This window comes from Mustela nigripes, chromosome 5, assembly GCF_022355385.1.
Source record: "Mustela nigripes isolate SB6536 chromosome 5, MUSNIG.SB6536, whole genome shotgun sequence".
In the NCBI taxonomy this organism is placed as follows: Eukaryota; Metazoa; Chordata; class Mammalia; order Carnivora; family Mustelidae; genus Mustela; species Mustela nigripes.
The window spans coordinates 28,525,283-28,552,025 of record NC_081561.1 but is presented as its reverse complement, the minus strand read 5'-3'; the positions used below and the strand labels follow the sequence as shown (position 1 = coordinate 28,552,025).

Genomic DNA, 26,743 nt, shown 5'->3' with positions numbered 1-26,743 from the left:
ACCAGAGGGAGCCTTCTCCATCTGCGATCTCACAGCACCATGTTTACAGGGGGGAGGGCAGGGGTTTGTACGGGAATAATAAAAGGAGAAACCGAGGCGTGTATATGACCTGCGTGCATTCTGCCCTGTCATGGGTGCTGGCCCAGCGCCCGGGCCCCCGTCCCCCGGGGCTGCAGCTGCACCTGGAAAGGCCGCATGGTGAGGTTGACACCACAGTGGGCCCGGGGCTGCAGGGAGGGCAGGGTGCCCCCGGGTGGCAGCAGCGTGAAAGCCCGCAGCAGCCGCGCCAGCACCACGAAGAGCTCTAGGCGCGCCAGTGGCTCCCCGAGGCACACGCGTGCTCCGCAGCCGAAGGCCAGCACTCTGGGGCTGGCGCCGGGGGCCAGGAAGCGATCTGTGGGCAGAAGGAGAGACTCGGGGTTCTGTAGCCACAGGGCTGGGCCCCTGCCGCCCCTACACCGCAGGCATCCTCCCAGCCACGCACCAGGCCAGAACTCTTGGGGCCGCTCCCAGACTGTCTCATCTAAGTGGGCGCCTTGCAGGTTGGGGATGACGACCATGCCCTCAGGGATGTCGTAGCCCAAGATGCTGAGGGAAAGGTGGAGTCAGAGCCTGGCCAGCACATCCACCACTTCCACCCCTTTCGGTCCCACTCATCCCTAGCTCTCAGGAGTCACCTGCTGGGCCGAGTGGTGCGGTGCGGCAAGGCCAGGGGCACGGCCGGCCGCAGGCGCAGCACCTCTGCGATGGTGGCCGTGAGCAAGGGCAGCCGGGCGGGATCTCTGTATGGGACTTGGGAGCCTGAAGCTTCAGGGCCCAGCTCACGATCCAGCTCTTCCTGCAGCCGCTGCTGAACCTGGGAAATGGGAGCAAGCCTGGTATCTGGGGCTGGAACCCTGAGCCCGCTGACCCAGAGCTACCTCACCTCCTGGCCTGCAGCTGCCCCCTGCAGCAACCCGCCCCCCCAGCCTCCATGCGGACCAGCAGAAGCCACGGCCTGGGTCAACACAGGCCATGGGGGGGTGCAGTGAGCTGAGGTCCTGGGGCCTGGCCAGGCCACCCCCAGGGTGCACCTCAGGGTGGTGAAGCAAGAACGCCACGGCCCAGGAGAGGGTGGTCGCTGTGGTCTCAGTGCCACCAATAAACAGGTCCACCACAGACATATGCACATGTCCTTCAAGGAGCTGTCCGTGGCTCTCTTCTGCTGTTGGCTTCCCCAGTCTTTGGAGCATATAGTCAGTCAGGTCCCTCCACTGGCCTGCCACCATGCTCTCCTGTGGAGGAGAGGAGGGCCCAGCCTCAGCTCTCAGGGGAGCCACAGGTCTAGGACGGTTCGGATGCTGGAGATCCTACCCAGCTCTGGGACAGGAGGCTCCCTGGCTGTGCGCCACGGGGGCGCCAGGGACACGCAGTGTTCCCACCTTGTGCTGCCTCAGCTGCTTCTCCACCATGTGGTCCCTGTTCTCCAAGGCCTGCTTCAGCCTCCAGAGGCCTGGGTTGGGGAAGAACTGGGGCGGGGAGCAGGAGAGTGTAGCTGCTGGCAAGGAAGCCTGCTCCCCCAGCCCCTCTTTCTCCCACGACCCAAGGAGTCTGGGCTGCACCTCCTCACCCTGAGAAAGGGAATGATGTCCAAAATTTGGATGGACCAGTGCTCCCAGGTTTTCATCAAGTCTTGGACACAGTCATGAACGGCATGTACCAAGGCGTCCTCCTGCCCACCCCGCCCAAAGAGGGAATCCTTTCAGTTCAGGACCAGAGAGAGAGTCAGGGAGGGGCTAAGGAAGGGCACCAGCATAGGGAGGGCAAGAGAACAATGACCTTGTCTCCGAAGGTGAGGTGACAGATGATGGTGCAGGTGAGGAAAGAGAACTCCTCCTGTATGGCCACAGGGGTGCCAGCCCGGGCTCGCATGCGCTGTGGGGAAGTATAAGGAGCTAAACAGGCCGGAAGTTGCCGGGGAGCTGAAGCTGCCCTGGGGCAACTGTGGGCATCCAGCCTCACCTCACAGAACTCCTGGGTCAGCTGCTCCACCAGCGGCTCCATGGAGTTGCGGAGGCCCAGCAGCAGGGCTGAGCGGGTAAGCTTCTTGTGAGCCTTCCAGAGCAGGGAGTAGTCCCCGAGGGATAGGTCCGGGAAATGCTGAGACACCAGCTGATCTGCAAGTAGGAGAGGGGTTGGGCAGCCTGAGGAAGCCACGGGCCTGACATCCCCTGCCTCCACCAGCCCATGTCTTCCCTCGAGACCAGCCCTGAACACTTACAGGATGCTGTCTGGGGTCTGCCGGCAAAGTCCACCCACTTCTTGATCATGGCTTCCTCGATAGTCCTCTTGGAGTTCAGCACCACCACATCTGGGGGATGGCCAAAGCAGGATGTCAGCAGGGAGGGGACCCCGCTTCTCCCCTCCTCACCCCGTGGTGGAGGGGATGAAGCCAATGCACCTCGCAGACCAAGGCGGAGCCTGTAGACAGGCCCCAGTTTCTGGGTCAGACCCAGCAGGTAGAGGGGAAGGTTGGGCTGCAGCAGGTGCAGAAAGCCTGGCACGAGAGGCGGGAGGTGGAGGCTGCGGAACTTCCACTTGTCCCACAGCAGGCGGGCACCAGCCAGCAGGGTCAGCAGCAACAGCCCGAGGAGGAGCATGGCCAGAGCCCCGAGCAAAGGCCCTGGCAGGGCCACTTATAGTGTTAGAGGCCCCCCCATCCATCTTGCTGCTCAGGCTATGCTGGGGCCTCCTTTGACTCCCCCCGGGGCCCTGCCCACTGTCCTGCCCACAGATCCTGGAAGGGCACAGTCCGCCTGGCCTTGGGGAGTCCACATGTCAAAGAATCAGCCTTTCATCCATCAAGAAGAAAGGAAAGGGGATGCAACCCTGACCTTTCTCCCACAGCCGGAATCGGCTTCCTGGCTCCACATCAACCAGGCAGGAAAATACAGTCACTTTCCAGCCTGAGCCCTCTCCCATTGCCACCCCACCTTGGACCACTTTCCTGTTTTACCTCAGAGAGACAATAGCCATCCCTGCCTCACCAGTCGTCAGATGAAAAAGGGCCTGCGTGTTTTTCTTTCAACTTGCAGATGGGGTGACCATATGGCCAGGTCTGTCAGGACCACCCTAGTTTATACCTGTAGTCTCAGTGTAATGATTTACCATGCTCTATTTCCATCTCAAAAGTTGGAAAAAGATGAAGAGCTCTATGCCCCCCCTCCCCAGTTTGGGGGCTCTACTATACTCTATACACTCTTCAGTTGCAAGAGAAAGGGACCAACCCAAGCTGGCTTGAGCCAAAAAGAATTACTGTACAAATATGGGGGCATCTCAGAGAACTGAAGAGAGCAGGAGAGGGGGGTTTCTTGGAAGCTAGGGACAGGGGGACGCCACAGCTGCAGCAAGGGGCCAGGTCCTCCCTCTTGGCTCCTCCCTCCTCGGTGTCCGCCACCTGCCCTTTCCTCTCACGGGCTGTTTGCACTCCCAGTTGCAGGTGGGATGGGACTTCCTCCAGGGTCAGAGTCCACAGGTTACAGCCCCAGCTCAAGAGAGTTTGCGGCACGACTGAAAGTTCCCCCACCGATGCCGACGTTCCCAGGAAGGGGCCGGAGAGCCACAGCTGGGATCAGGAGTTCCAGCCCTATCCTGGGAGCTGTTGCCATAATGGGTTGGGTCCCGCTGGACCAGGTGGGGCAATGAGGAACCACTTTAATGGGTCCCAGGAGGCAGATGAGAGGCTCAAAGGTAGGGGACAGGGCTTGCCAAGAGACCACGCCAAAGAGGTGAGTGCTCAGTGAGAAGTCAGGGCTGCCTAGGAGTGGGAGTGAGGAGACCCACATCATCCCCAATTCCCTATCCCTGGGTCTGTAAACTGATCCCTGCGCCTGAGAGCGGTTAGGCCACTCCCGGAGCGCACAGGCTTTGTGGCTGGAGGCCCTGAGTCCAGACACTGGCTGTGCCACCCACCAGCTTGAGGCAGTAACTGCTGGGGGTCATGGGTGGAGAGGCTCGGGCTTAGCCTGCATCCACACCCAGGACTGAGAGGGAGAAAGCAGCAGTGGCATTGCAAGGAATAGGCAGTCACCGCTGCCCCTGCCTCAGGGTTGACCTCCCAAACTGTGGCTGTCTTGCCACAACTGCAGCTGAGTCCCTGGCTCTCATAAATGGCTTTCTGCCACCCCTGCTGACCAGCTTTGGGGACAGAGATATGATGGGCAGACACAGGGCCATGGGGATGACAGCCCTGGGGAGCCTTGGAGACAGAACCTCTCAGAGCTGCAGGGCATCAGAGGGGGCTCCACTGGAAAGAACAGTGACCTGGAAAACTGGCCTGATTGTGAATAGATTTTCATAAACTGACCTGGTTCCCTTGCCAGCCCCAGCTCTTCCACCCCACCTCCAAAGCCCAATCTCAGACACACTGGAATTATACGCAGTGCCCACAGATGGGCTCTGTCCTGACCCTGGCCTCTGGGTCTTTCCTGTTCTCCATCATCTGCTCAAATACCCTCACCCATCCCCACTCTCTCTGCGTGATGCCTCAACTTTCAGAACCCACATTAGAGGTCACCTCCAGGAAGCCCTTGCCTTCTCCCTGCCCCCAGATTGGATCAGGTGCCCCAACTACATGCCCCACAGGACCAGGCAGCTCCCGAACATCCCACGTCTCAAGGATGGGGACCTGGCATAGGGCACAGCCTGGAGGGAGAGCCCCACAAACTGCAGCTACCCGATCGGAGTCCAGGCTGCTGCGGATTCCGCTTCCGTCAACCCCGCTTTCTATTTCATTTTCTTAAATGCAGCCCATTTCTCTAGCTGGATTTCCAATCAGCCCTGATGACCCAAGGGGTGCCACCAAATGGGGGAGAGTGAGGCAGGCAGGTGGGGAGATTGGACCCAGTAGAGCTGCGGACTCAGTGTGTTAACACCCAGACCAAAGTCACTGCACAACGCCAGGAAAGTTCCCGAACCTCTGGTAAGGAGATCAAGTGTCAACCATCTGCTTTCAAGAAACCAGACGTCAGCTACAAGCAGGAGACCCCAGAACTCAAAGCTGCACAAGGGCAGAGTGGGAAACGTGTGGCCGTCAGCCACTCGTCAGGTGGAAGGGCAGTGGCGCTCGGCTGAGCTCGAGCATCATCTGAGGCCACAGGGACTGGTGGCAGCAGGGCTGCGGAGGGAGGCCTCGCTGTGGTGCCAGACCCTTAGGGTGCAGGCTGCAGGGGTCCCAAGGCCGCTCAGCGTGCTTTGCAGATGGACTGAACTCCCAGGGAATGATCTGGGAGTGACAACCCCAAGGGTCATGCAGGCTCTGGGAGCCTCAGATTAGGCAAACCCTGGTCTCATGGCTGGCAGGGGTCTGGGGGCACTGCTCTCAATCCTGGAGACACACACTGACACTCTGCTGCCAAAGGCCTTTATTGAACCCCTGGAACCACCTGGAGCCGTGTCCACTGGGCAGAGACCACCCAGGCATCCCCGGGGGAAGAGGAGGGCAGCCCTTACACCTGGCAGCCCTGAGTGCCGTACTCCTGGAGGAAGTTGCTGAGCTGGGTGCAGGCTGCCCGGTGGCGGGTGCTCTGGCACAGGCGTTCAGAGGGCATCTCCTCTACCCAGGTATTCGAGTCCAGCAGGTATTGGGGACTGCAGAGGCAAAAGGGCAGTCAGCAGGGGTGGGGAGGATGGGCACCTGGCTTCTGGCGAGGCAGGGTCTGCATGCTGGGGATCCATCCGTTCCCTCATGTGGGAGGAGAGCAAGGCCCAGAGAACTCACTCTCCCTTGAGGTCAAAGGTAACTCCATCCAGACCCATGATTAAATATTCTTTCCCAGGTTCCAAGCGAAGACGGCAAGAGGCTCGAACCAGGAAGTTTCGGGTCTGACGGACAGTGGCCTTGGTGTCCTTGGCTGAAAGGATAAGGTGCACAGGAATTATAAGAGGCGAACGGAAGGTACAGGACCAGTGAGGGCCGAGGGCTGAGCAAGGAGCCTCTCGCTTAGCCCTCACTGCTCCTAATGGGCATGTACGACTGCTTTTCGATTTATGGCCAAGTCCAGAGCTTCCAAGAAGCTGAGAGGCTTTGAGCTCAGCCTCCAAACATCTGTTGTCCCGGGCACCCGGGCCACAAACCCCAACCTCGGCTCCCTAAGTCCCCCAGCCCCAGCCCCTTCATACTGAAGTGCAGGACTTGGGTGATTCTGGTTTCGAAGAGGCGGAAGGCAGCTCTGCTATCTTCTCGGAGGACCTTCACCTGGAAGCCTGCGAGGGAGTTTAAGGGAAGGGAGCACAGGTTTGTTCCAGCAGCGGTCATGAGGCGCGAGCCCAATTACAGAGCTGGGCCGGGGGGGCGGGGGTGAGGGCACACAGACCGTAATGCACGCGGGGGTGGTAGCAGGCAAACTTCATCCTGTAGCCAGCCTCATCCTGCAGCCCCCGCTCCAGGGCACGACGCTGTCGAGGGCACTTCCCTGCCGGGGGTGGGGGTCAGGGGACAGATGAGCCAGTGCAGGCCCCAGCCTCAATGGCTTCCCCTCACCCCGCCCCCTGCCCCCAGCCCCAGCTCTCACCCTCAGCACACTGGCAGACATCAGCAGAGCACAATGTGGACAAGAGTTTGCTCTTAGTGGGGGCTCCGTAAAACACAGAACACTTGCGCTCTGCAGGACAGAGTACAGTTAGAATGCACACCCCCCCAACACTGTCACCCCTGTCCCAAGGGGGACATCACTGCCACCGGCACTGACCCCCCTTCCTGATGTCCCATATGGGGACACCTATTCCAAACCTGCCGAGAGCCCCCCAAGTGCTCACCAGGGTTGTAGTAATCATACACAGCCGCGCTGGCCGGCTGGACGAGCCCCACAGGCACTTCCTGAACAGCTCCAAAGCCCACGCACTCCCGGGAGGTGGGGACCTGGCAGGGTGGGGAGGAGATGTCAGGACATACCCCCTGGGCCCTGCAGGCCGCTGTGCCACATCTCCTTGACCTGTGTCTGGTCTTATCTTCAGTGTCTTTCACATGCTAGTACCTTCCAGCTCCGGAACTCTAAAAACTCTAAAAACCCCGAGGTCTCTGCTCACGTCACTGCCAGACAGTGACCTCGTCCCAGTCTCCAGTGCCCTCACATCATGGACACGTTCTGCATGAAACTCTCTGAGCTCAGGGTTAGCTTCTGGCCATCCCTGGTTCTGACCTTGTCATGCCTGACCATCCCTCTTCTTCCCTCCCAGAGGCACAGTCCCTGACCCTGGCTCCTCGGGTCCACCGCGTTCCCCTGAGGAGGTCTCAACCGCTCCTTGGCTTTCACCAAACCCTTCCAGGCTGATGATTCCCAAATTAAACACTCAGCCTCATTCTTGCAGTAAGATTCTTGTGGGACATAGAAATTCCCCAAATTCACTCTGCCTACCCCCAGAAGCCCACCCCCAGGTCCCACCACAAAGGCCTTGCTTCGTTACTGACGCACCCAGGCCCCCCTTTATGTGTCATAACATAACGGCAGGTGCTGTCACTTGCCCATCCTCATGGCCTATATCCGGACCCCTCTCCTCACACCCCCACTACACTGGTCTGGTCCAGCCCGGTTCCCTACCAGTCTCCCTCCCGAGCCATGCTGCTTAAGTCAACTCCTCATCCAAAATCTTCCTGGCTTCTCATCTGCCACTGTGTTCAATGAAACTCCTCTTCTTGACTTCTGAGGCTAATGGGGTCTGGCCCCTCTACAAGCACTGGGCTGGGGGGGCCTTCCTCAACCCCTACACACCTGGCTAAAGGTGTTACAGTATTACATCTTTTTCACATTTTCTCCAAGAGATTACAGCTAATGCTCAAAAAAAGTTTGAGGGCCATCAGAGGGTTAATGATTCTTTGTTTTAGCCAAAAATGGCTTGGAAAGGCAAAAGCAACTCCTCTATGACGGTCATCACTTTGGAAAAGAAAATATACTTCAATCTAAAAAACAAAAACCAAAAAACTAGAAAGGTCAACAACAAGCAACAAAGGCGGCCTTTGAGTTGCGTAAATTCAGCTTTATGAAGGGCTCACTCTCGAGTCCTTCCCTGCAGACAGGCACCAGCCCTGGAGCAGCACCGGAGCTCGGCCCCCATCGCCCACAGGCAGGGCGGCCTCCCGGGCCTGCCCCTAACTCTGCTCCAACACACTCTCATCCTGTCTCCCTGCTTCCATCACACGTCCTCTCTCAGGTCACCCGTGCTTAGTAAACCCACGGTCACCCTACCTGTGTCGCCCCTCCCTGCTCACCGAGTCAAAGTACAGCAGGACGTGGGGACCCTCGGTCTCAAAATGACTCACGTAGCGGTCAGAGAGGGAGGTCAGCTGTGGGGAAGGACAGATGGTCACAGGGAGGTGGCCCCGGCCCATACACAAGACAGGGCTCAGCGGCTGGGATAGCTTCAGGGATGGACCCGAGCTCCTGGGGCACAAGGAATCCCATCCTCCCAACCGCCCCCCTTCCTCCCGCCTGGGCAACTGACTGCACCTTCTCCAGGTCGGCACGCAGGGCGCTGAATCCACTCAGGAGGGTGATATCGGCAATGGCCATGCCCGACAGCCCCTCCTTGCCATTCCGCCTGCAGAGAGACATGTCCAGGGCCCACATGCTCTGGGTGACAGACACCCAGCCCTGGCCTCTGCCCTGCCTCTATCTCCTGGCCTGGCAGTGCCCCATGTCCGGCGTAGCCACCTACCCCCGCCCCCTGCGCTTACCAGATGCACACAGTGTACTGCACTCTGGACTCCTGGTCATCAGGCACCCCAGGGGCCTCCCGCCTGCGGCGATTCCGCCGCCTCTCAAACAGCTCCAGGGGTGTCACAGTCTGGGAACCGGCATCTGGGTCATCCTTGGCTGGCAGCTCCTCATACACATAGTCCTCGTAGTCCTCATTGGCCTCCCCTGCACAGGGACAGTGGGGTGGCTTGGCTGCTGGCTCCGACCCCCTCGGGGCCCAAAGGCCTGCAGCCCCAACACTCACTTGTGTATTCAACATGGCCCATGACGGTAACTTGAATCTGAAGATCCTCACAGGTCGTGTTCTTCAGGTCCAGGACGTTATAGGTACGAAGGATCTAGCTCAACAAGGGGTGAGAACAGGGTACGTTTGGGGCCCAGACCTTTCTCCTAGGCCACACCTGGACCATCCCCTAGGCTGAGGGGTTCCAGGCCTTCCACCCCTCTTATCCCTCCTGACCAGTCCATTAAGGCGGGTGGCCCAGGGTCTGCGAGACCCGGTGAGACCAGGGACAGGGTCCTGCCTCAGGGGCGAGCACTCTACATGGGGCCCAGAAGAGGTTGGAATGGAAAGCTCAGGAAAGGCTTCTGGCCAAAGCTTGCAGGAGAAGAACAAGTTTGTCACTTGGGACAAAGGAAGGGAAGGACACTCAAGGGGAGGAGATCTGTGTACATGAGGGGATTTGTCTGGCGAGGGAGGTGGGCAGATGCTCAGTTGTATAGGTGGAAGAGTCTGACTTTTCTCCAGGGCTAGTCTGACTAGTGTTTTTGGAAGGCTGATCTCATGGTAGTGTGCACAGTGGATCAGAGGGGTGAGATACAGGTTAGGGAGAAGTTCCAACACCATCTTAGCAGAGTCTAGGAAACAAGTGGCATGGGCCCTGGGCAGCAGGGGAGCCGAGGACAAGATGCTGGGGCCATAAGGAAGGGTGGAGGTGGGGACACTAAGATGGCCTCCAGAGCAGTGGCTGGGCTCCTGTGGGGAAGGGGCCCCATCGGTCAGGTGAGGGGACCCGGGAGGAAGAAAGGGTTTGAGGTGCTGTGTGACATGTGGGGCCTGTGGCTCAGGCGAGAGGCCTGGGTTGAGGTGCTGGTATGTATGTCATCAGCACTGATCAGGGTAGAAGGAGAGGACAGGTGCCCAGAGAGGGCAGAGACCAGAGTCGGGGGGAGCACCCAGACCAGTAAGGGGGTCCACCCACTCAGGGGCATCTCCTTCCTTCCTTCCCTGCTCACCATGAGCTCCCCCTCAGGCCTCCCACTCAAGACCACAGCCCCTCCCTGCTGGGGTCCCAGGCATTCAGTGCTGCTGGCTCTCACCTTCAAGGTCCCTTTGCTGTTGCCTCCCACCTTCACGTTAATCTTGCTGCCCAACGAAAACTTGCAGGAATGGACAAGGGAAAGGGATATCAGAGGGGCACACAAGGGCACACGGTTGTTCCAGTTCATCTCCTCTCCCACCCACTCACAGAGCTGACACCTCACCTCAGCCTCCTAAAAACCCTGTTGGGTAGACTACCCATATATTAATTTTGAGATGAGAAAAACAAAGCTCAGAGATTAGGTGACTTTCTCCAGGTCACGTGGCAAATAGGTCTTCCCACAAGGACATCAAGCAGAGATGCCATGGGGATTCCACAAGGGTGGGGGGAGGCAGGGTTGGCTTCCAGCCTGGCCACGGGAGGTCCAGGGGTGGGGGAGGCAAGCCAGGTAAAGGAGTGGCTCACCTGCAGCTCCTCCTCCAGCCCCTGAATTTGGTGGTTGTTCAGCTGCAGCTCGTGGGACTTGAACCCACTGCGGCCCATGGAGCTAAGAGTCACGTTGAGTGCCCTCTCTTCAAGGGTGTGGGAAGCAATCCAGTATGCAGATAGAGCATCCAAGGCTATCACTGTGTCCTGGGGAGGTGGGCTGGCACTCAGGCACTCGGTCTCGGGACCACCCACCCCTGAAGCCCCCTGGCAGCCCCTACCTGGGTGCTGCGGAACCCGCCTTGGAAACTGCCCTGGTGGGTAAGCCAGGCTGCAGCATAGTCGGCCATCTCTGACTTGCCCTCCCGAAGCAGCAGGTGAAGTAGGCCATAGGCTGTGGTTTCAATCCACACGGCTGGAGCTTGGGGTATGGGGTCTGCTGGGCCTTGAGGAGCCAGGGTGGGTGGGATGGCATTGCTCTGAGAACCAGGGACTGAGCCCCAGTACAGGTTATCTGGAAGTAAAGGGAGACCCACAGGTGAATGGTGGACAGGGCTAGTTGCCTGGCCCTCTGACACTCCCCATATTGAGCTCTCCCAATTCTGCCCAATTATCCCTTAGGCTTTCATTACTTCTTGAGGTCTTCATTCAATTTCTCCCTTTGGGCATACTCAGGGGTCCCAGGTCCCCCAAGACCCAGGCTCACTACCAGGACACCCTTGGCGCTCACCCCCGGTCTTCTGGGCCATGGCCATGAGGTTGCGGTGGGCAACATCCCGCAGGTCCTCAGAAGCCTTGGTGAGAGTCAGGGCATAGGCCGTGATGGCAGCAGCATGGGCACCCAGGGTCCCAACACTTGCTTTCTCCCCCAAGAAGGAGTTCGCTCTGATGATAGAGGTTTCCTAGGAGAAAGAGGGGAGGAAGATCAAGAAAGCTGGACACTTGGGTTCCTGGGGAGAGAGGGGGAGAGCTGGGGACCAGGAAAGGGCAAACACTCTTACCACTTTCTGCTTCAACTGCTCTGCAATGTCATCCTGGAAGACAGCCAGCCCATGCTGAAGGGCGATGACCACAAAGGCTGTGAGCGCCACAGTCTCATCATCTCCCACCAGGCCCCCCTAGTTGAAGGGGATGGAGAGAAGATGTCAGCCAGGAGCAGGGAGGAGCAGGGAGGAGCAGGGAGGGGCAGGGACCGCCCTCCCACCTCTGTCTCCCAACCCCAAACCTGCATGTCCCTGTGTAAAACTGGGCAGGGGTCCTGGAATGACCCATCCGCCTGCTGCTGGGACAGCAGCCACTTGGCCGTCTCCTGCAGCTTCTCAGGTGAGCCGCCCACCTGCTCCTGGGCCAGACTCAGTACCTTCAGCACAAACGCCGTGAGCCTGGTGGGGAGGGAGGAATGGCTGGGGACAGGGACTGGTCCCCGTAGGGGACACATCCTCACTCACCCAGGCACCTCCCACTATATCTGGCTCTGCCCCCTCCCCCAGCCCCAGCCCCCGCAGAGACCGGGAAACATTCTCCCAACCTCACCAGGTGCTGCTGTCCCGATGCAACCAAGCCCCATAGGAACCATTTGTTTTCCGAAACTGCTGGATCCGCATGTAGCCTTGGGAGACAAGAGGCAGCTGCTGAGGCGATGCTCGCTCTCCCACCACATGTACCCAAGGCCACACTCCCCATTCCCATCAGGCACCCCCTTCCTTCTCCCTTCTAGCTAGGTGGTCTCCCCCTCTGCCTTGAACTGCCCTCTCCCAGCCCCACGCCTGCTTGCCCCATGCCCAGAACCTTTCTGGATCAGATCCACAGCATGGTCCTTTGTCTCAGGGGGCAGCGTGCTCCACTGCTCTGTCTTGTCCAGGTAGCGGGAAGAAGCCAGTGTTGGAGCCAGTAGGAGCATGGTTTGCTCCCCGCAGCCCTGGGGAAGCCTCAGGAGGGAGGCCAGGCCTCCTGGTGACAAGACCCCCTTAGAGCCCAAAGTGTCCAGTGGTTCTGAGGCTATAGGGGGAGATGGAGGTTTAAGGGTCAGAGACCAGGTCTGGAGACCCGTGGAGTCGTGGGATCAAACAGGGGTCCCTGGGTGCCACATGAATCTGAGGCTGCCCCTGGGAAGAGACGAAGAATACTCCCACCTGTAACCCTGACAAAGCTGCTGAAATCTCCATCTGGGATGACATTGGGGTCAGAGTTGCCAGGAATCTCCAAGGTCCGGGCTCGGTGATCTGTGGGGGATGGGCCAAGATGGCCATCTGGTTGGCTGCCAGCATCCCCCCCCCCCCACCTACAACCCCATTAGGACACTGGTGGCTGGAGGAGGGGGCCACTCACCCAGGGGATTGAGCTCATAGACAATCTCCTCTGTGTGGATGGACCCTTCTCTCTGTCTCGGGGGAAACACAGCTATGAGAGGCCATACAGTACTATGACCTGCCCCTCCCAATGCATTTTCCCTAGGACTTGGAGTTTGAGCATCAGGGGCAGAGTGGGATCAGAATTATAGAAGATGTAAACAGACCAAGGCATGGTTTCAGGTGTCTGGCCAGGAGAGAGGGTATGGGGTTGGGGGGGTGGTGTAAATCTGGGACTCTGAGGGGCTGGATTCGGGGCTGCTCCAGTCACCTGAATTTGTAGAACCTTAGACACTGCGTCCCCTACAGGGAAGTCCGAGGACCCTTGAGCCACCACCTTCAGGGACATAGCCGCCGCCGCCGTGGGCACCACAGAGAAGCCAACAGGCCGGGCAGAGCCTGCAGGCACCAGGACACTTTGGGCCAGCCCGCCACCTCCAGCCAGGCACAGCCCCTCCACTGGGGACACATGGACGCTCACCTAGGTGCAGGAAGATGGGGATGGCCGGAGCCTCAGGCCGGTTTGGCCCCCCACCCTCCCGCTGCCCCAGCTCCCATCCACTTCCCTGTGTGCTCGGGCTTCTGCAGGGCCTCACCGTCAGATTTTTATTCAGGTAGTTGTAGAGGACAGGCCGCAGCTCCAGCTGCTCAAAGCGGCGAACAGAGACAGGCAAGCGGAGGTGCAGGTGAAATTCCTGGAACACTCGGATCTGGGCCGGCGTGGCCACACACAGGCCTGGTGGATGGGGGTGGTGGGTGTAGCAGAGGGGGCAGAGACCAGAGGTCTGGGGGTGTCATGGCCACAGGGTCCCAGGAGGGAGGGGCAGGGGGTGACCCATTTCTGCCCCCCACCTGCTGCCACTCCCTAGCCTCCCCACCCCAGCACATGCCAGTGCAGACGTCCCCAGGGGTCTGCCCCCAGTTCTGTATGAAGAGCGAAGGGCTCGGTGGGAAGCCTCGGTCAGGGGGAGATGGATGGGGCAGGGGACTGAGGTCCAGGCAAAACCGTCTCACCTGTCTTTCCAGACAAGCTCACAGCGTGGATTTCCCATGTGGTGAGAGAGTCAGGGAGCATTTGGGACAATCTGCAGTAGGAAAGGCGAGAAGCCTGGTCACACCCTGGGCTGGCTCCAGACCAGCCCAGAGCCAAGGCCAGGCCCACCACACCCCCTCACTGGAGGAAGCGGTCCACTTTTTCCACTCTCCAGAGCCAGTTCTCCGGGAAGAAGCTGCGCACAGGAATGTCATCCTCATCAATCAGGTCTTCCTCTTGCAGGACCTCCAGAGCTAGGGGACCACAGCGTGGGGGAATCAGGAGGGGAACCATTCTGCCCTTCCAGAGAGACTCTTGCCAGTCCCCCAGCCCCACCCAGAGCCTCACCTCGGGCAAGGCCCACCTGGCCCCTGGAGCGGGACTTCTTGCGCAGGTTCTCAGCAAACTGGCAGCAGGACAGGAAGGGTGCCCGGCAGGCCGCCTGGCGCACCCGAGCCGCCCGCTGCTCACAGGAGCGTATCATGGGCAGCCTCGTCAGCCCATCCTGGCAGCAGCGCCGGGCTTCTGGGGAAGCATACTGGCCCACTGCAGGGCCGGGGGAGGGTATGCACAGGGGAACCCCACAGAGACACATCTCATTTCCCACCCAGACCTCTAGATACACAAGGACTCACCCTGAGAGACCAGGAACTCAAGTTCCTGGCCAATGGAGAGAGTCTCCCTCCACCTTCAACCCCAGAATTTGGGTCTCTGGCCCCAAATACCATATGCGGGCTCACTGAGGAGCAGAGCAGCCAAGAGGGAGACCCCATCACCCTAACCCTTGGGCCAAGTGGAGAGCTGCACAGGCGCCCATAACTCACATTTCTCATGAATCGCCTTTTGGAAGTTGACGTTTCTCTTATTCCGGGTTTTCTTTTTGGGACAACTCAGACCTGATAGAAAGCAGGACCGCAGCCCAGCACAGGGATAGGGGTCCCACCTCCCCTTCCCACCTTCTTTCCCTGGCCCCGCCCTTCCCACCAACGCTCTTCTCATCTTACACCCTCAGGCCCCTCCTCCTTCCTGACTGTCCCACCACCCAACTCCCCTTCCTCCTCTGTTCTCACTCTTTCTGGATGAGGTCAACAGTTCTCCATCAGAAAAGGCCAGACCAGCTGTCTCAAACACCTGAAGGGCATTGTCCCCACCTCCAGGACCGCAGCCATGGTCATAGCTGTTCATAACTTCCAAGACCTGGCAAGAAAAGGCCAGGAAGTTGCAGATGATTTGAGGGACCCAGATGGGCCACCCAGCTCTGGGTGAGAAGGCAGGGCATGGGCAACCCTTAAGAGAGTGGGGAAATAGAGACCGCAGGGCCCGGGGCTTGAGGGAAGCTCAGCGGGGAGTCTGTGGGGAGATTGAGTGAGACCTCAGGGCTGGTTCCGGGACAATGAGCCCCACAGGGGAGTGAGAGCTGGCAAGAACGGAGGGTCCAGACAAACCTTGGCCATGTTGAGGGGTTTGTGGGAACTCCCGCCCACAGCATACAGAGCCGTATCCACGGCCCCCAGCGCCACCAGGGCTGGCGAGTCTGTTTGCAGGCGGAGCTTTACAAACTCCGCAGGACGATACTCCCTGATGCTGTCCACATTCAGCTCCAGCTGGCAGAGGTGAGAGGAGGGGGGCATCAGAGTGGGGAGAGCTTCCTTCAGCCCTCAGTGTACCCCAAACCAAATCCATGCTCTGCTCACAATCACTCTGTCTTCTTTCTCTCTTGACCTCCCAACACACAGACGTGCCGCCTCTCCGAAGGCCAGTTACCTTGCCCTCGCAGTCCCCTGCCTGGACGTCCACGCGCAGGGAGTTGGCCACTGGGACATCCCCATGATAGTAGAAGGCCACAAAGTAGAAGGAGGGTACCAAGTTATGGTTCACAAACACGGAGACTGAGGTCAGGTCCGTCCTGGCTTCTCGAATCATAGACACAATCTGGCCCCGGGACAGGATCTGAGGCAAGAGTGGTTTCCTCTTCACTGCACACCCCCCATCCTGAAACAGTTCCCTCTACCCCAAGGGCTCTCTCCTCCCTGAGATCCTCTCTGCACCCCACCCTCCATCCTCAACAGCCCAGCTTCTGCGCACCATGTAGTAGTAATGAGAGAAGCTGTCCTCACTGACGCCCAGAGCTCGCAGGTTCAGGATGAGAGTGTCCCCAACACGAGGCGGTCGAGGATCCAGCCGCTCAATGGACAGAAACCTGGAGCCTCCTGAGAGTGGGGCTCTCACGGTGAGCCTGCCTACAGCTGGATGAGGGGAGCCTGCAGACACCTAGAAAGAGGAGCAGGGCAGGGGTACAGTCAATGCCAAGGACCCTGGTCACCACCTTCTTCCCCCAGTCCAGGAAGTGGATTCTCAGGAAACTGGCCAACCTTTCTTTCCTTCCCCTACCCTGTCCCATGAGTGGGAGGTCCTACCAAGAGCTGCACTTCTGAGATGGACTTTGACGTAACGATGGGAACAATGACTTGGCCACGCTCATCTGTGTTTTGTTCCAGGTCCTGGATTCTAGAAGCAGATCCGGGAGACAGAGTGGCCAAAACTTTGACAGGAATGCCAGAGGCTGGGAAGCCAGATATATCTCGGACCAGGGCCTAGGTGAGCAGGGGAGAGACAGATAAAGAAGACTGTTCAGTGAAGCCCCATACCCTCCTGACAACACCCCACCCCCAACTCATCCTCCCCCTCCAAAAGAGACCTGCAGCAGAAAGGGGGCCCCAGGCACAAGGTGTCGCTTGGTGTTGCTAAGATCCAAGGTGAAGGGAGATGACACAAAACGCCAAGATGTGAGCTCTGCTTCCTCCATCTCTCCCCCTGTAATAGATGCGGCAGAGAGAGGTGGAGGACAGAGAGCCACGGAGAGAGGAGTGGGAGAGCCAGGGTGACCACAGCTCGAGTGTTTCCTGCCCACGAGACACTCAGCTCCTCAGACTCCTGAGGGCACGGGCCGTCTTGTACTCATCTCTGTGTGCTGAGGCCAGCACGGGACCTAGCCCACGGACGGAGTGTAACTTGTGTCTGCGAGATGGACGGAAAGACGGGTAAAGAAAAAAAAATTGAGACAGTGAAAGGGTTACCTTCTCCTGAAACCACCCAGAAACACAGCTGGGGAGGGACAGTCTCCTGGGTCTTTCCTGGCTTTGGGTACAAGACAAGGGTAAGAGTAGGGAATAGTGTCGATGCTGGAGAACAGAGGGTCAGCTCCAGGTCAGAGGCGGGGGGCTGGGGTTACAATCAGGGAGGCCTCTCACCTGGAGACTCAATGATGGCAGCGGCAACATAGAGGCGCAGCCCAGGGAGGTCGGCAATGTTAACTTGAAGCTTCTCCAGGGAACCCTGAAACTCAGCCTTTGAGAGGGAAATATGGCACTGGCCATCTACCAGCTGGAGTGAAAAAGAAAACAGGGCCTGGGGTGAGATTTGTCTCCCTCCTCCCCACCCTGACACCCTCCTCCCTTCCCCCACACCTTCCTCCCCTCCCCAACACTCTCCTCCTCTCCCCCACATCCCCACCCTCCCTCCTACCTTAGTCTGATTCTCCAGCCCCCGAAGGAAAGTCTTAGCACCATCCTCACCCAGGAGCCCGAAGCGCACATATGCCACCCCCTGCACTGGCTTCCCGTAGATGTACCTACCACCACGGAGAGAGTGGGAAGAGGGTGGGTCTAGGAAATAAGGCCAATGTCTCAGGGTGGGGGCAGGGGGCAGAGCGGGGAGGCAGGGCTTCACAGCTCCTTCAGACTGAATGGGGAACCCTGGGTGCCCCACGTGGAGGACATGGAGGATGGGAGAGTTACCTGGCCTGGATGTCTAATTGGATCTCATCGAGAAAGCCAGGCGCTGTCAGGATGTAGGGCTTTCCAGGAATAATCTTCACCTCGAAGTTGGGAAGGACTGACCCAGTGTGAAGGGGTGGCTGGTCAGACTCGCGAAAGGACCCTTCAAAGACTTCCCTTGGGGCTGTGGCACCCATACCTCCCTGCCCCTGCCCTGCCCCACCGCCTCCCCCTCTATCCGTATCTCCTTCAGGAAAGGAGATGCTTGTCCCACGCCATCTCCAGCTCTCACCATATTTCTTCACCTCAAACTGGGTACTGCTGTTAGAGTCTCGGCCATCTGAGAACCGGGCTGAGATCCTCCATGTCCCTGGCCTACAAATGGGGGAGGGACTCAGCCCGCTTGTGCAAGAGGCACATGGAGAGCCAGAGGACCAACTGGGGGAAAACCAGAGCTGTGAGAGAGGCTCAAGGTCTGACTGGGTGCTGGAGGCAAAGAGCCATGGGAGATGGGCACAGGAGGGACCGTCACCAGGTCGAGGGGGCTCACTCTGAGATATCGGGAATCACAAAGTCATCCTGGAAGATGGAGGAAGTGTACACTTCCCTCTTCCTCACACGGAGGCCATGAGAGTTCTGCAGTGGGAGTAGAAGCGGTCATGGATGGGAGGTCAGATCAGCAGCCCTGCTGATGAAGGTCAGAGAGCTCAGGGACTCACCTCCACTGTGACCGTAAGGGTGTCAGAGGATGGACGCATCTTTTGATCCAGAGCAAAGATCCGGTATCGAACTGGGAGAGAAGGGCAAGAGCTGAGCAGGAATCCATCTGCAAAGGTGGGCCTCGGCCCCCACCGCTTCCAGGGAGCAAGGGGGAGGGCAACAAATATTTGCCAAGCAGCCTTCCTGTGTGGCACCGTCCAGGCTGTCTCACGGGGTACCAAACATGCCTTGAGCAGGCTGGGAGTCAAAGGCAGGGGCCCTGGGGTCCGACTCACCCCGCTGGCCAGGGTTATAAACGGGCTGGTCGGTCTGCAGAAAGAGGTGTCCCCGGCGAGAGGAGAAGAGCAGGTTGACGCCCTGAATGTCTGTCTTTCTAGACAGAGAGTTCTTCAGCCATGGTGACTGGGCCACCAGCTGGACCTCGGGGCCACGGAGGAGGCGGTAGAGGCCACAGGTCTCTGCATCTTTCGGGGAGATCTGTCAGGAGAGGCAGAAGGAGCAGGTCAGAAACAGAGCAGAAGGAAAAAACCAGAGATGGAGACAGAAACAGAAAAGGTAACAGTGTGGGGAGTGGGGGGAGAAGAGAGAGGAGGTAGGCCAATGAGATGACCAAACAGAAGACAGAGGGGAGCAGGGTGAGAGTGACTAAGAAGCAGTAGAAGGGAGTGGAGGCTAGTTACCTGGAGGCTAAGGTGTACGTTGTCTTTTTCTGAGCTGAGGGAAAAGTCCACCTTTGGGGAGCAGACGGCATTCAAGTTGGATGGGTTTCTCAGGAACACTGATCCTGTCACTACTTGTCCCTGGGGAACATTCTCGAGTTGCACCCTCACTGAGAGGGGGACCCCCAAGTGAACCACAGAAGGCGAAAACAGGAGCAACCTAGGGAGAACAGGAAGGGGTCTGCATTCAGCGCCCCTGGGCCCCTCCGTTCCTCATTCCTCCATCACGTCCCCCATGTCAGCTCTCCCATGACCAGCCCTGTCCCACTCAAGCACTAGTGTTCTTCTTCCAGGACCTGGGCTTCTGCAGGGATAAGGTGAAGAAGCTGGTCACCCAGATCAGCCCCCAGAGGATCCTCATGGCTGGAGGACCCAAGAGGGATCAGACCCGTCTGCCTGCCTACTCCTCTCTGGTCAACCCAGGGCTTAGAGCAGATTTGACTGTGGAACTTGCTCCTCCCCTGGCCCAGCACAGCCGGGAAACCATGTGACAGGCAAGAAATGCAACTGGCCCCAGGCCCAGTATTTAGTAGGGGCAGGGGGAGGGAGGACAACACCCCGGACACCTGGGTCTCTGAGGGAATGAGGAAATCATGGCCCAGAGTTGTGTTCTGTCCTTCTGTGTTAACCCCTCTCATCCCAGTGCCCCGGATAGCCCCCGTACTAGGTGTATCTGAGGGCACATACATACACACACACATACACACACACACACGTGTACACACACACACACACACACACACACACATTCTCCAGTATGTGTGGGCATAGTTCAATGTACATGGTTGGAGACACAAGCTCCTTCATAAAAATCTTTACAAAACAAGGTACAAGACGCTTATCTCTAACTACAACCCCCACAAAACCTGAACGACACCAGACCTTTGCTTTGTGCAGGCCTTAACAGAAATTCTGTTGTTTAGATCAGGTATACCTTTATCTCCCATAGGGAGAACTGACCTCAGTGTCCTTTTTTTATCTCTCTGAACAACGAGGCAAAGCTCAGGCTCAAGTCTAGCTTTAACTCTACCCACAAATGAGGCGCCCAGATACACCACATTAAACAAAGACATCCAGGGAATCGCACAGGCAGAAGTACTTTATTTGGCAGTTTTACCTTGATATATAGAACAGAGGACTCTGCCCTCCCTCACCAGCCTCCCCAGAAATCCTGTCTTCCTATCCCAAGAGAGTGACAGCAGACTTTGCTACAAGAAAGGCAATAGCCATGGCCTTGGCCTGCTTTCTGGCTCCACTTCCATGGAAGGGCAGAGAAGCATTGCCCAAACCCCACCACTGGATCAGAGCCCAGGTAAACAGCAGCAATCGCATCTGACCCTTTGAGCAGAAGCAAGGCCAACAATCATCTGGGCTCCCATGCCTTGCCAAGGTGACCCTGTCTCAGCCACCACTGGGCAGTACTCCTGGGTCCCTCTCACCCCACTCTGGGGAGGTATGCAATAACGAGGAGAATCCTCAGGTCTCCGGCAGGCGGAGAAGAGTTCCAGAAGTGGTGGAGACACTGCAAAAGAAAGACGAGGCTGAAGCCAGATCCCCAGGCCTAAAGTCCAGGGAAAACTCAGAGCTTGACCTGGAATATGGCAGAGGGAATCCAACCTTGGGCCACTGCTTGGTGATCTGCCAGAGGCTGGGGGTGAGACTCACCAGTCCACCAGCTGCGCCCCAATGAGGTCATGCACGTGGTAGGTGAGGCCGAGTCGCACCGTGGCAGGTGCCCGCCGGCCCAAGAGCTCTGATAGGAGTAGCTCCCGGTACTTGGCCTTCCGGACCATGCCAAGGACAGCCTGGCGCCCTGGAGAAGAAATGGCACAGAAGAGGGGAAAGGGGAATAAGGCCTGGGCCCCGAGAAACTACCCAAAGGTGTTCGTTCTTAAGCGGGTGAAGACTTGAGATGCGGATAGAATACCTTTAACAAAATATTTAATGAATCTCCCAGCACCAGGCACGGCCAGCCACCAACTCCCAGCATCTCGGACGGTGAGCACTCCAGCATTCACTAGTTGCCTAAGGAGGGTGGGGAGTCAAGAGAGAGAAGAGTTGAGCTCTGAGAATCCTATTCCTGCCCACTGATGCTTGAACAGTCTCCCCAAATGGGCAACCATGTAAAGGGACTAAGGAACAGAAGCCCACCCTGGAATGGTTCTCGTTCCCACCACCCTGCTGTTTGGTGCCCGGCCTTGCTTCCATTCCCCGGCTCCTACTCCCCACCCCCTTTCTTTTGCATTATTATTACTTGTTCAACTAAATCACCTTCTGCTTCTAGAAGCCCTCCTTGACCACATGCCCTGACACAGCCTCAGCCCAACCCCAAGGGTGAAACAAGGGCCTTTCTTCTGGGCTCCTGCCTCTGCTGATGTATACCTCACCATGGCTTCCCCATGTCTTACTAAAAAGTTTATAAAATGCTTTCACATTTGCCTTGGGTTACAAAATAGGGAGCCTGAGCCAGATAAGGCCCCCTGAAATGGAATCTTTATTTTGCCCTTGTCCAGTCACTGCTTTTTAATGTAGGTTTTAGGGGCATCCAAGCTCCTACCATTCTCAATTCTCTTAGTCTCAGCAGGGTTCACAATAGGCATTTATGGTGCCTGCCAGGCCTCTAAATTCATTGGATTAGTCACCCAGATCTCTTGAATTCTAGACTAGGGCTCTTTCCAAGGACTCAGATAAAAACAGGCCTCCTCTCTTATGGGCGGAGCACAAATTAGGGTCATTTTCCTAAAAAGAAGAGTCCATCTATCTTTTTGGCAGGTTCACCAAAAGGACAAAGCTGGATGGGACTGGATGGATACAGAGAAGTCTCAGATGCCTGAGCTCTGTTATTCCCCCAAGTCTCACGTGATCTCTGGGTCCCTGAAGCCGAAGGTCTGTGTCATTTGGTCTTGCTGGAAGCTAAGGTCCCCACAGGCTGGAAGTACCAAAGCCAGAAACTTCTGCACTGCCCCAGCATATGGTCGGCCATCGCAGGCCTTGAGGACCTGGAACCAGAGATGAGAGATGAGGTCTGGCCCCAACCTCAGCCTCTACTGACCATCTCCAGGATATTCCTCCTCCCGTTTTCCCTTTTGCTCATGTCCTTCTACCTCCTTTTCTTCTCCTTTATATTACTACGGACCAGAGCTCTGTGTCCTCTCTGTAACACACAGAGCGGAAAAACTGTCTCTTTATTTCCATTCTCCAACTTCCCTGCTTGCCCCCCACACCCTATGGCACACACACACAGTTACACGCACTCTGGTCCTGTAGTCCTCAGTGAAGATAATTCCATGGGCATCCAAGTCAAAGCCTAGTTGGATGACTCTGATCTCCCCCTGCTCTTGAAGCTCCTTCTGTCTCCAGGGAGATGGGAGTAAAAAGAATGGTATCAGGGTAAGATACTCTGATATATTCTGGGCACTTTTGGGCAGGGATATTTTATTGCAAACACTGTGAATTTTTCTCTAAGCAAAGAAAAAACTGTGGGAAGAGAATCAGGTGGATTACTAAATAGTCTTTTCAAATTAGTTACCCACTTTCCCATCCACGCACCCCATCAGCTGCCTATCAAGAAATCAATATGGGGACGCCTGGGTGGCTCAGTGGGTTAAGCCGCTGCCTTCGGCTCAGGTCATGATCTCAGGGTCCTGGGATCGAGCCCCGCATCGGACTCTCTGCTCAACAGGGAGCCTGCTTCCTCCTCTCTCTCTCTGCCTGCCTCTCTGCCTGTTTGTGATCTCCCTCTGTCAAATAAATAAATAAAATCTTTAAAAAAAAAAAAAAAGAAATCAATATGTATTTTCCAATCATATGCCAGACACTAAAATAAGATAGTGATTAAGACATGGACCCTGCCTTCAAGGAATTAACAGTCAAGACTTTGGGTGAGGGAAGGTGAGAAGGTAGGGAAAATATTTGAAAAGATACTAGCAAATCCATAATCATATAAATTAATTAATCCACCTCTCAAAAACTCATAGAACAAACAGAGGTAAGGAAATAACTTGCATTAACTTTAGTTACTAAGAAACTAATAACTGAAAAATACATATTCTCTTCAAATATATATAGAATATTTAGCAAAACTGAACACATAGCACAAAGCAAATCTCAATAAACTTCAAATGACTAAAAGCATATTGTTTATGTTCCCTGACCACAGTATCTTTTGTGTCAGAAATCAGTGACAAATAGGTAATATGAAAACGCACACATACATTAAAATTAAAGACAGATTAAAATTAAGACATACATTCCTAATCAACCCTCGGTCCAAGAAAAAACATGACAAAAGAAGTTAGAACATATTTTAAACTGAAAGGTAGCCAAAAATATATACCAAAACTATATATATATACCTGCACATGACTAAGATAAACTACAACTTAACACGCATATATTAGAAGTGAAGAGAGGATGAAATTAATCAGAAAAAAGTAAAAGAAACACAACAGTGGAGAATAAACACTAATAAAATAGAAAATATGTGTACAAGAAAACAACAAAGCTATTGATAAAACTATTAAAATTGATAAGCCACTGATGAGACTGACCAAGAAAACGGTTGGGGGGGGGAGGGATGGGTGGACTAGATAAAGCAGAGATAATCAATATAAAGAATGAAAAAAGGATCATTGCTACACATCCAATAAACAATAAAATGAGACTACAAATTTTATGCCAATAAATTTGAAAATTCAAATGATAGGGACGCCTGGGTGGCTCAGTTGGTTAAGCAGCTGCCTTCAGCTCAGGTCATCATCCCAGCATCATTGGATCGAGTCCCACATCGGGCTCCTTGCTCCACAGGGAGCCTGCTTCTCCCTCTGACTCTGCCTGCCACTCTGTCTGCCTGTGCTTGCTCTCGCTTGCTCTCTCTCTGACAAATAAATAAAATCTTAAAAAAAAGAAAGAAAGAAAGAAAGAAAATTCAGATGATAGATTGCCTAGAAACATAATTTTTTTCACTAGAACAAAATGAGACATATTCACAAAATAGAAAACTATGAAAGTGTATGAACTATTGCTACTGAACTATTTGAAACTGAGAATTTCAAAAGTATTCTCCTAATGAAACAAGATATAAATATAGTACATATATATGTATGTACATATATACAGTATGATTTTGTTTATCTCAAGGTCAAAAATGGATAAAACTAAGCTATGTCATTTACAGGTTATCACACAGATGGTATAAAGCGAACCAAAGGAACGACTATTGTACCAGTTAGGACCATAGTTACCACCAAGGGACATTAAGTCCTTTTGACTGGAGATTGATGTATGTAGCTATAGGTGGCCTTGGGTAGTGGTTAAATGGATATCTGCTTTATGAACATTTTTAAATTGTGTGTGTGTTTATATTTTCTTTTATGCATTTTTAAAGCTTTTTTAAAATTTAGGCTAACATCAGTAAATTAAAAAAACAACAAATAGTCTATAAGGAGTGGTTCCATCTAACTCACTTCCTCATGAGAGTGGAGCTAGTCTCCATCTTCCTTTTCTTCCCTCCTTTCATCCTGACAGGATGCCATTAATCTTCCACCTGCTAAATCCAATGGACAGATTTTGGATATTATTTTACTTAATCCCTATACTGACCACTGTCTTAAATCACGGGTTCTAACACTGCCAGCTACTCCACCTCCTTGACAATCTATGTGATTTCTCAATACGCCTCTTCCGTGGTTCCTCCTAACTCCCGCAATTCCTTCTCAGCTTCTTCCAGAGACTCCTCTTCCTATGCTTTCCCCTCACATCAATGGGTCCCAAATCTTAAGGAAGAATCACTTGAGACAGTAATTCAAAATGTAGATTCCCAGGTCCTACACTCAAAAGATCTGCATCTATTAGCTTTAGGTGAGTCCCAGGAACCTTTATTTTTGAATAAGCAGCCCAGATAATTCTGAAACAGAACTCAGGACTGCCTTAAACATAGGTATCTCTCAATTTTGTAGATTTGGTCCTTTCACTCTACACTCGAGGTCCTTAACCCTGGACCCGAGGACCCATGAAACAACGTCCCCTCCCCCCAAAAAATGCACATACATCTTGTATGTATGTGGCACGTATACATTTTTGTGAGAAGAGTCATAACTTTCATTATCTTTTAAAGTTTGTAAAAAGGTTACAAATTACTCCTCTACTCACTCTTCCTACCCAATCTCACCCACATCCACAGACTGAACCACAGCTCATACCTCAACCACTCCAAACCTAGTATCACTGGCCCAGAATTCTCTCCAGTCCCTCATATCCAACTGTCCACTACACACTTGCCTTTGGATGCTACCCATGCACCTCCAACTTGTACAAAATCAAACCTATCATCCACCCAAACAACTCAGTGCCCTCCTTTTTTTTTTATAAAGATACATTTTTTTTTTTTTAAGATCTTGTTTATTTATTTGACAGAGAGAGATCACAAGTAGGCAGAGAGTCAGGCAGAGAGAGAAGGAAGCAGGCTCTCCGTGGAACAGAGAGCCCGATGCGGGGCTCGATCCCAGGACCCTGGGATCATGACCTGAGCTGAAGTCAGAGGCTTTAACCCACTGAGCCACCCAGGTGCCCCAGTGCCCTCCTCTTCTATTCACTCCACCAACCACTCAATCCCCATCATCCAGAAAATCTGACTCTTCCTGGACTCTTCCCTCTTCCCCACTCCCCTCCACCTTCACCCACCCTCGCCCTCCCTACTGCTCTCCCCTCATTTAGACCTTCGCCAGTTCTCCGATGCAGTATCTTCCTCACTGATCTCCCCGTCTCATCTCACTCCCTCCAATCCACGCAACACAGTGTTCCCTCTCCTGATTAACATTCTCTGCTAGCTTATCGCCTTCCGTGTTAAGTCTGAAACACCACCGCCGCACAAGGCCTGCCGCGACCAGACGCCCGCCTGCATTCCCAGCGCTGTAAAGCTCCAACTGTGCCCGATGACTCCGTTTTCCCAAGAGTCGCTCTTCCACTTGCACGATGTGGCATGCTCCCTACTGCCTCTGGGTCTTCTAACAGGGTCTGTGGCATTTTCCTTGGCCCCGCAAGGACCGGCCCAAAGGGCCCGAACGCCCGCTGAGCGGCCGAGGGCCGGCGGAGCCACCGAGCGTCTGAGTGATGGGGACCCTCGGGAGCGCCCGCGAGGCCGGGAAGCTGCTTCCGTCTGTCGCTCCGACGCCGCTCACCAGCTGCCGGTCGGCCACCGTCCGGTCCGGCACGAGGCTGTACACCTGGCTCCTCAGCGCTATGGGCGGCAGCGCGTCCTCGAACAGGCCTCGCGGGAACAGCTGCACCAGCTCGGCGACCGCCGCGCGCGCCGACCCTGGGCGGAGAGACCGGGTCACTGCAGCGAGAAGGAGGGCGGGGGGCGCCGTTCTCCCACCGCCCGCCGCTCCCCATGTCGCCCTGGGGCGGCCGCGCTTACCCGACTCGCCCCTTAGAGGATCCGCCTCTGCCTGTCCTCGCTCCCGCCGCCTCTTCAGCCCAAAGGCGTCCGGGACCAGGCGCTGTCTCTTCCGGCTCATATCCCGGGATGTCAGGCGGCCGGGGAAGAGGTCTGTGTTGAGACAAGGGGCCAAGGAGACAGCGTCTTCCGGCGCACAGCAGTGACCTCAGGCTCCCGGGAGGCCGGTCTGCCCCGCGGAAGAAGAATGACGTGAGACCGAAGCGGCGTCAACTTGCCTTTTCAGCCGGCGGGGGAGGAGCGTCGCCGCACGCCTGCCGGGATCGGCTGC

At 55.8% G+C, this 26,743-nt stretch overlaps 3 protein-coding genes across 5 annotated transcripts; all 3 read right to left on the bottom strand.

Moving 5' to 3' along the window:
- Positions 1–34: 34 nt before the first annotated feature.
- On the bottom strand, positions 35–5,749 carry LOC132017829 (steroid 21-hydroxylase). Of its 2 annotated transcripts, none has more exons than XM_059399913.1 (10): positions 5,675–5,749; positions 2,261–2,350; positions 2,002–2,156; positions 1,819–1,914; positions 1,610–1,711; positions 1,422–1,508; positions 1,074–1,274; positions 678–856; positions 485–588; positions 35–394 (listed from the first exon to the last, which is right to left on the bottom strand). In XM_059399913.1, exons 1-10 carry the CDS (start codon positions 5,700–5,702, stop codon positions 129–131), a joined length of 1,308 nt encoding a protein of 435 aa, XP_059255896.1. In that variant the 5' UTR covers positions 5,703–5,749; the 3' UTR covers positions 35–128. The 2 variants fall into 2 exon arrangements, with proteins under 2 accessions (XP_059255896.1, XP_059255897.1); XM_059399914.1 differs by lacking the exon at positions 5,675–5,749 and adding an exon at positions 2,441–2,795.
- On the bottom strand, positions 5,386–19,438 carry LOC132017828 (complement C4-A-like). Its single transcript, XM_059399912.1, has 41 exons — positions 19,313–19,438; positions 18,978–19,176; positions 18,573–18,774; positions 18,297–18,367; positions 18,128–18,213; positions 17,870–17,952; positions 17,599–17,695; positions 17,327–17,432; positions 17,053–17,185; positions 16,500–16,615; positions 16,219–16,395; positions 15,887–16,072; positions 15,566–15,751; positions 15,247–15,405; positions 14,872–14,998; positions 14,626–14,697; positions 14,150–14,347; positions 13,944–14,055; positions 13,783–13,853; positions 13,365–13,504; positions 13,040–13,249; positions 12,749–12,800; positions 12,553–12,642; positions 12,209–12,418; positions 11,954–12,029; positions 11,646–11,802; positions 11,422–11,538; positions 11,151–11,322; positions 10,702–10,934; positions 10,460–10,627; positions 10,053–10,112; positions 8,977–9,070; positions 8,711–8,897; positions 8,484–8,574; positions 8,246–8,320; positions 6,796–6,898; positions 6,552–6,641; positions 6,354–6,452; positions 6,160–6,243; positions 5,759–5,891; positions 5,386–5,628 (listed from the first exon to the last, which is right to left on the bottom strand). Exons 1-41 carry the CDS (start codon positions 19,375–19,377, stop codon positions 5,487–5,489), a joined length of 5,229 nt encoding a protein of 1,742 aa, XP_059255895.1. The 5' UTR covers positions 19,378–19,438; the 3' UTR covers positions 5,386–5,486.
- A 650-nt stretch (positions 19,439–20,088) lies between these two features.
- On the bottom strand, positions 20,089–26,615 carry STK19 (serine/threonine kinase 19). Of its 2 annotated transcripts, XM_059399908.1 has the most exons (7): positions 26,434–26,615; positions 26,195–26,331; positions 22,271–22,366; positions 21,876–22,015; positions 20,944–21,041; positions 20,682–20,829; positions 20,089–20,538 (listed from the first exon to the last, which is right to left on the bottom strand). In XM_059399908.1, exons 1-7 carry the CDS (start codon positions 26,531–26,533, stop codon positions 20,493–20,495), a joined length of 765 nt encoding a protein of 254 aa, XP_059255891.1. In that variant the 5' UTR covers positions 26,534–26,615; the 3' UTR covers positions 20,089–20,492. The 2 variants fall into 2 exon arrangements, with proteins under 2 accessions (XP_059255891.1, XP_059255893.1); XM_059399910.1 differs by lacking the exon at positions 22,271–22,366.
- Between the last annotated feature and the right edge of the window lie 128 nt (positions 26,616–26,743).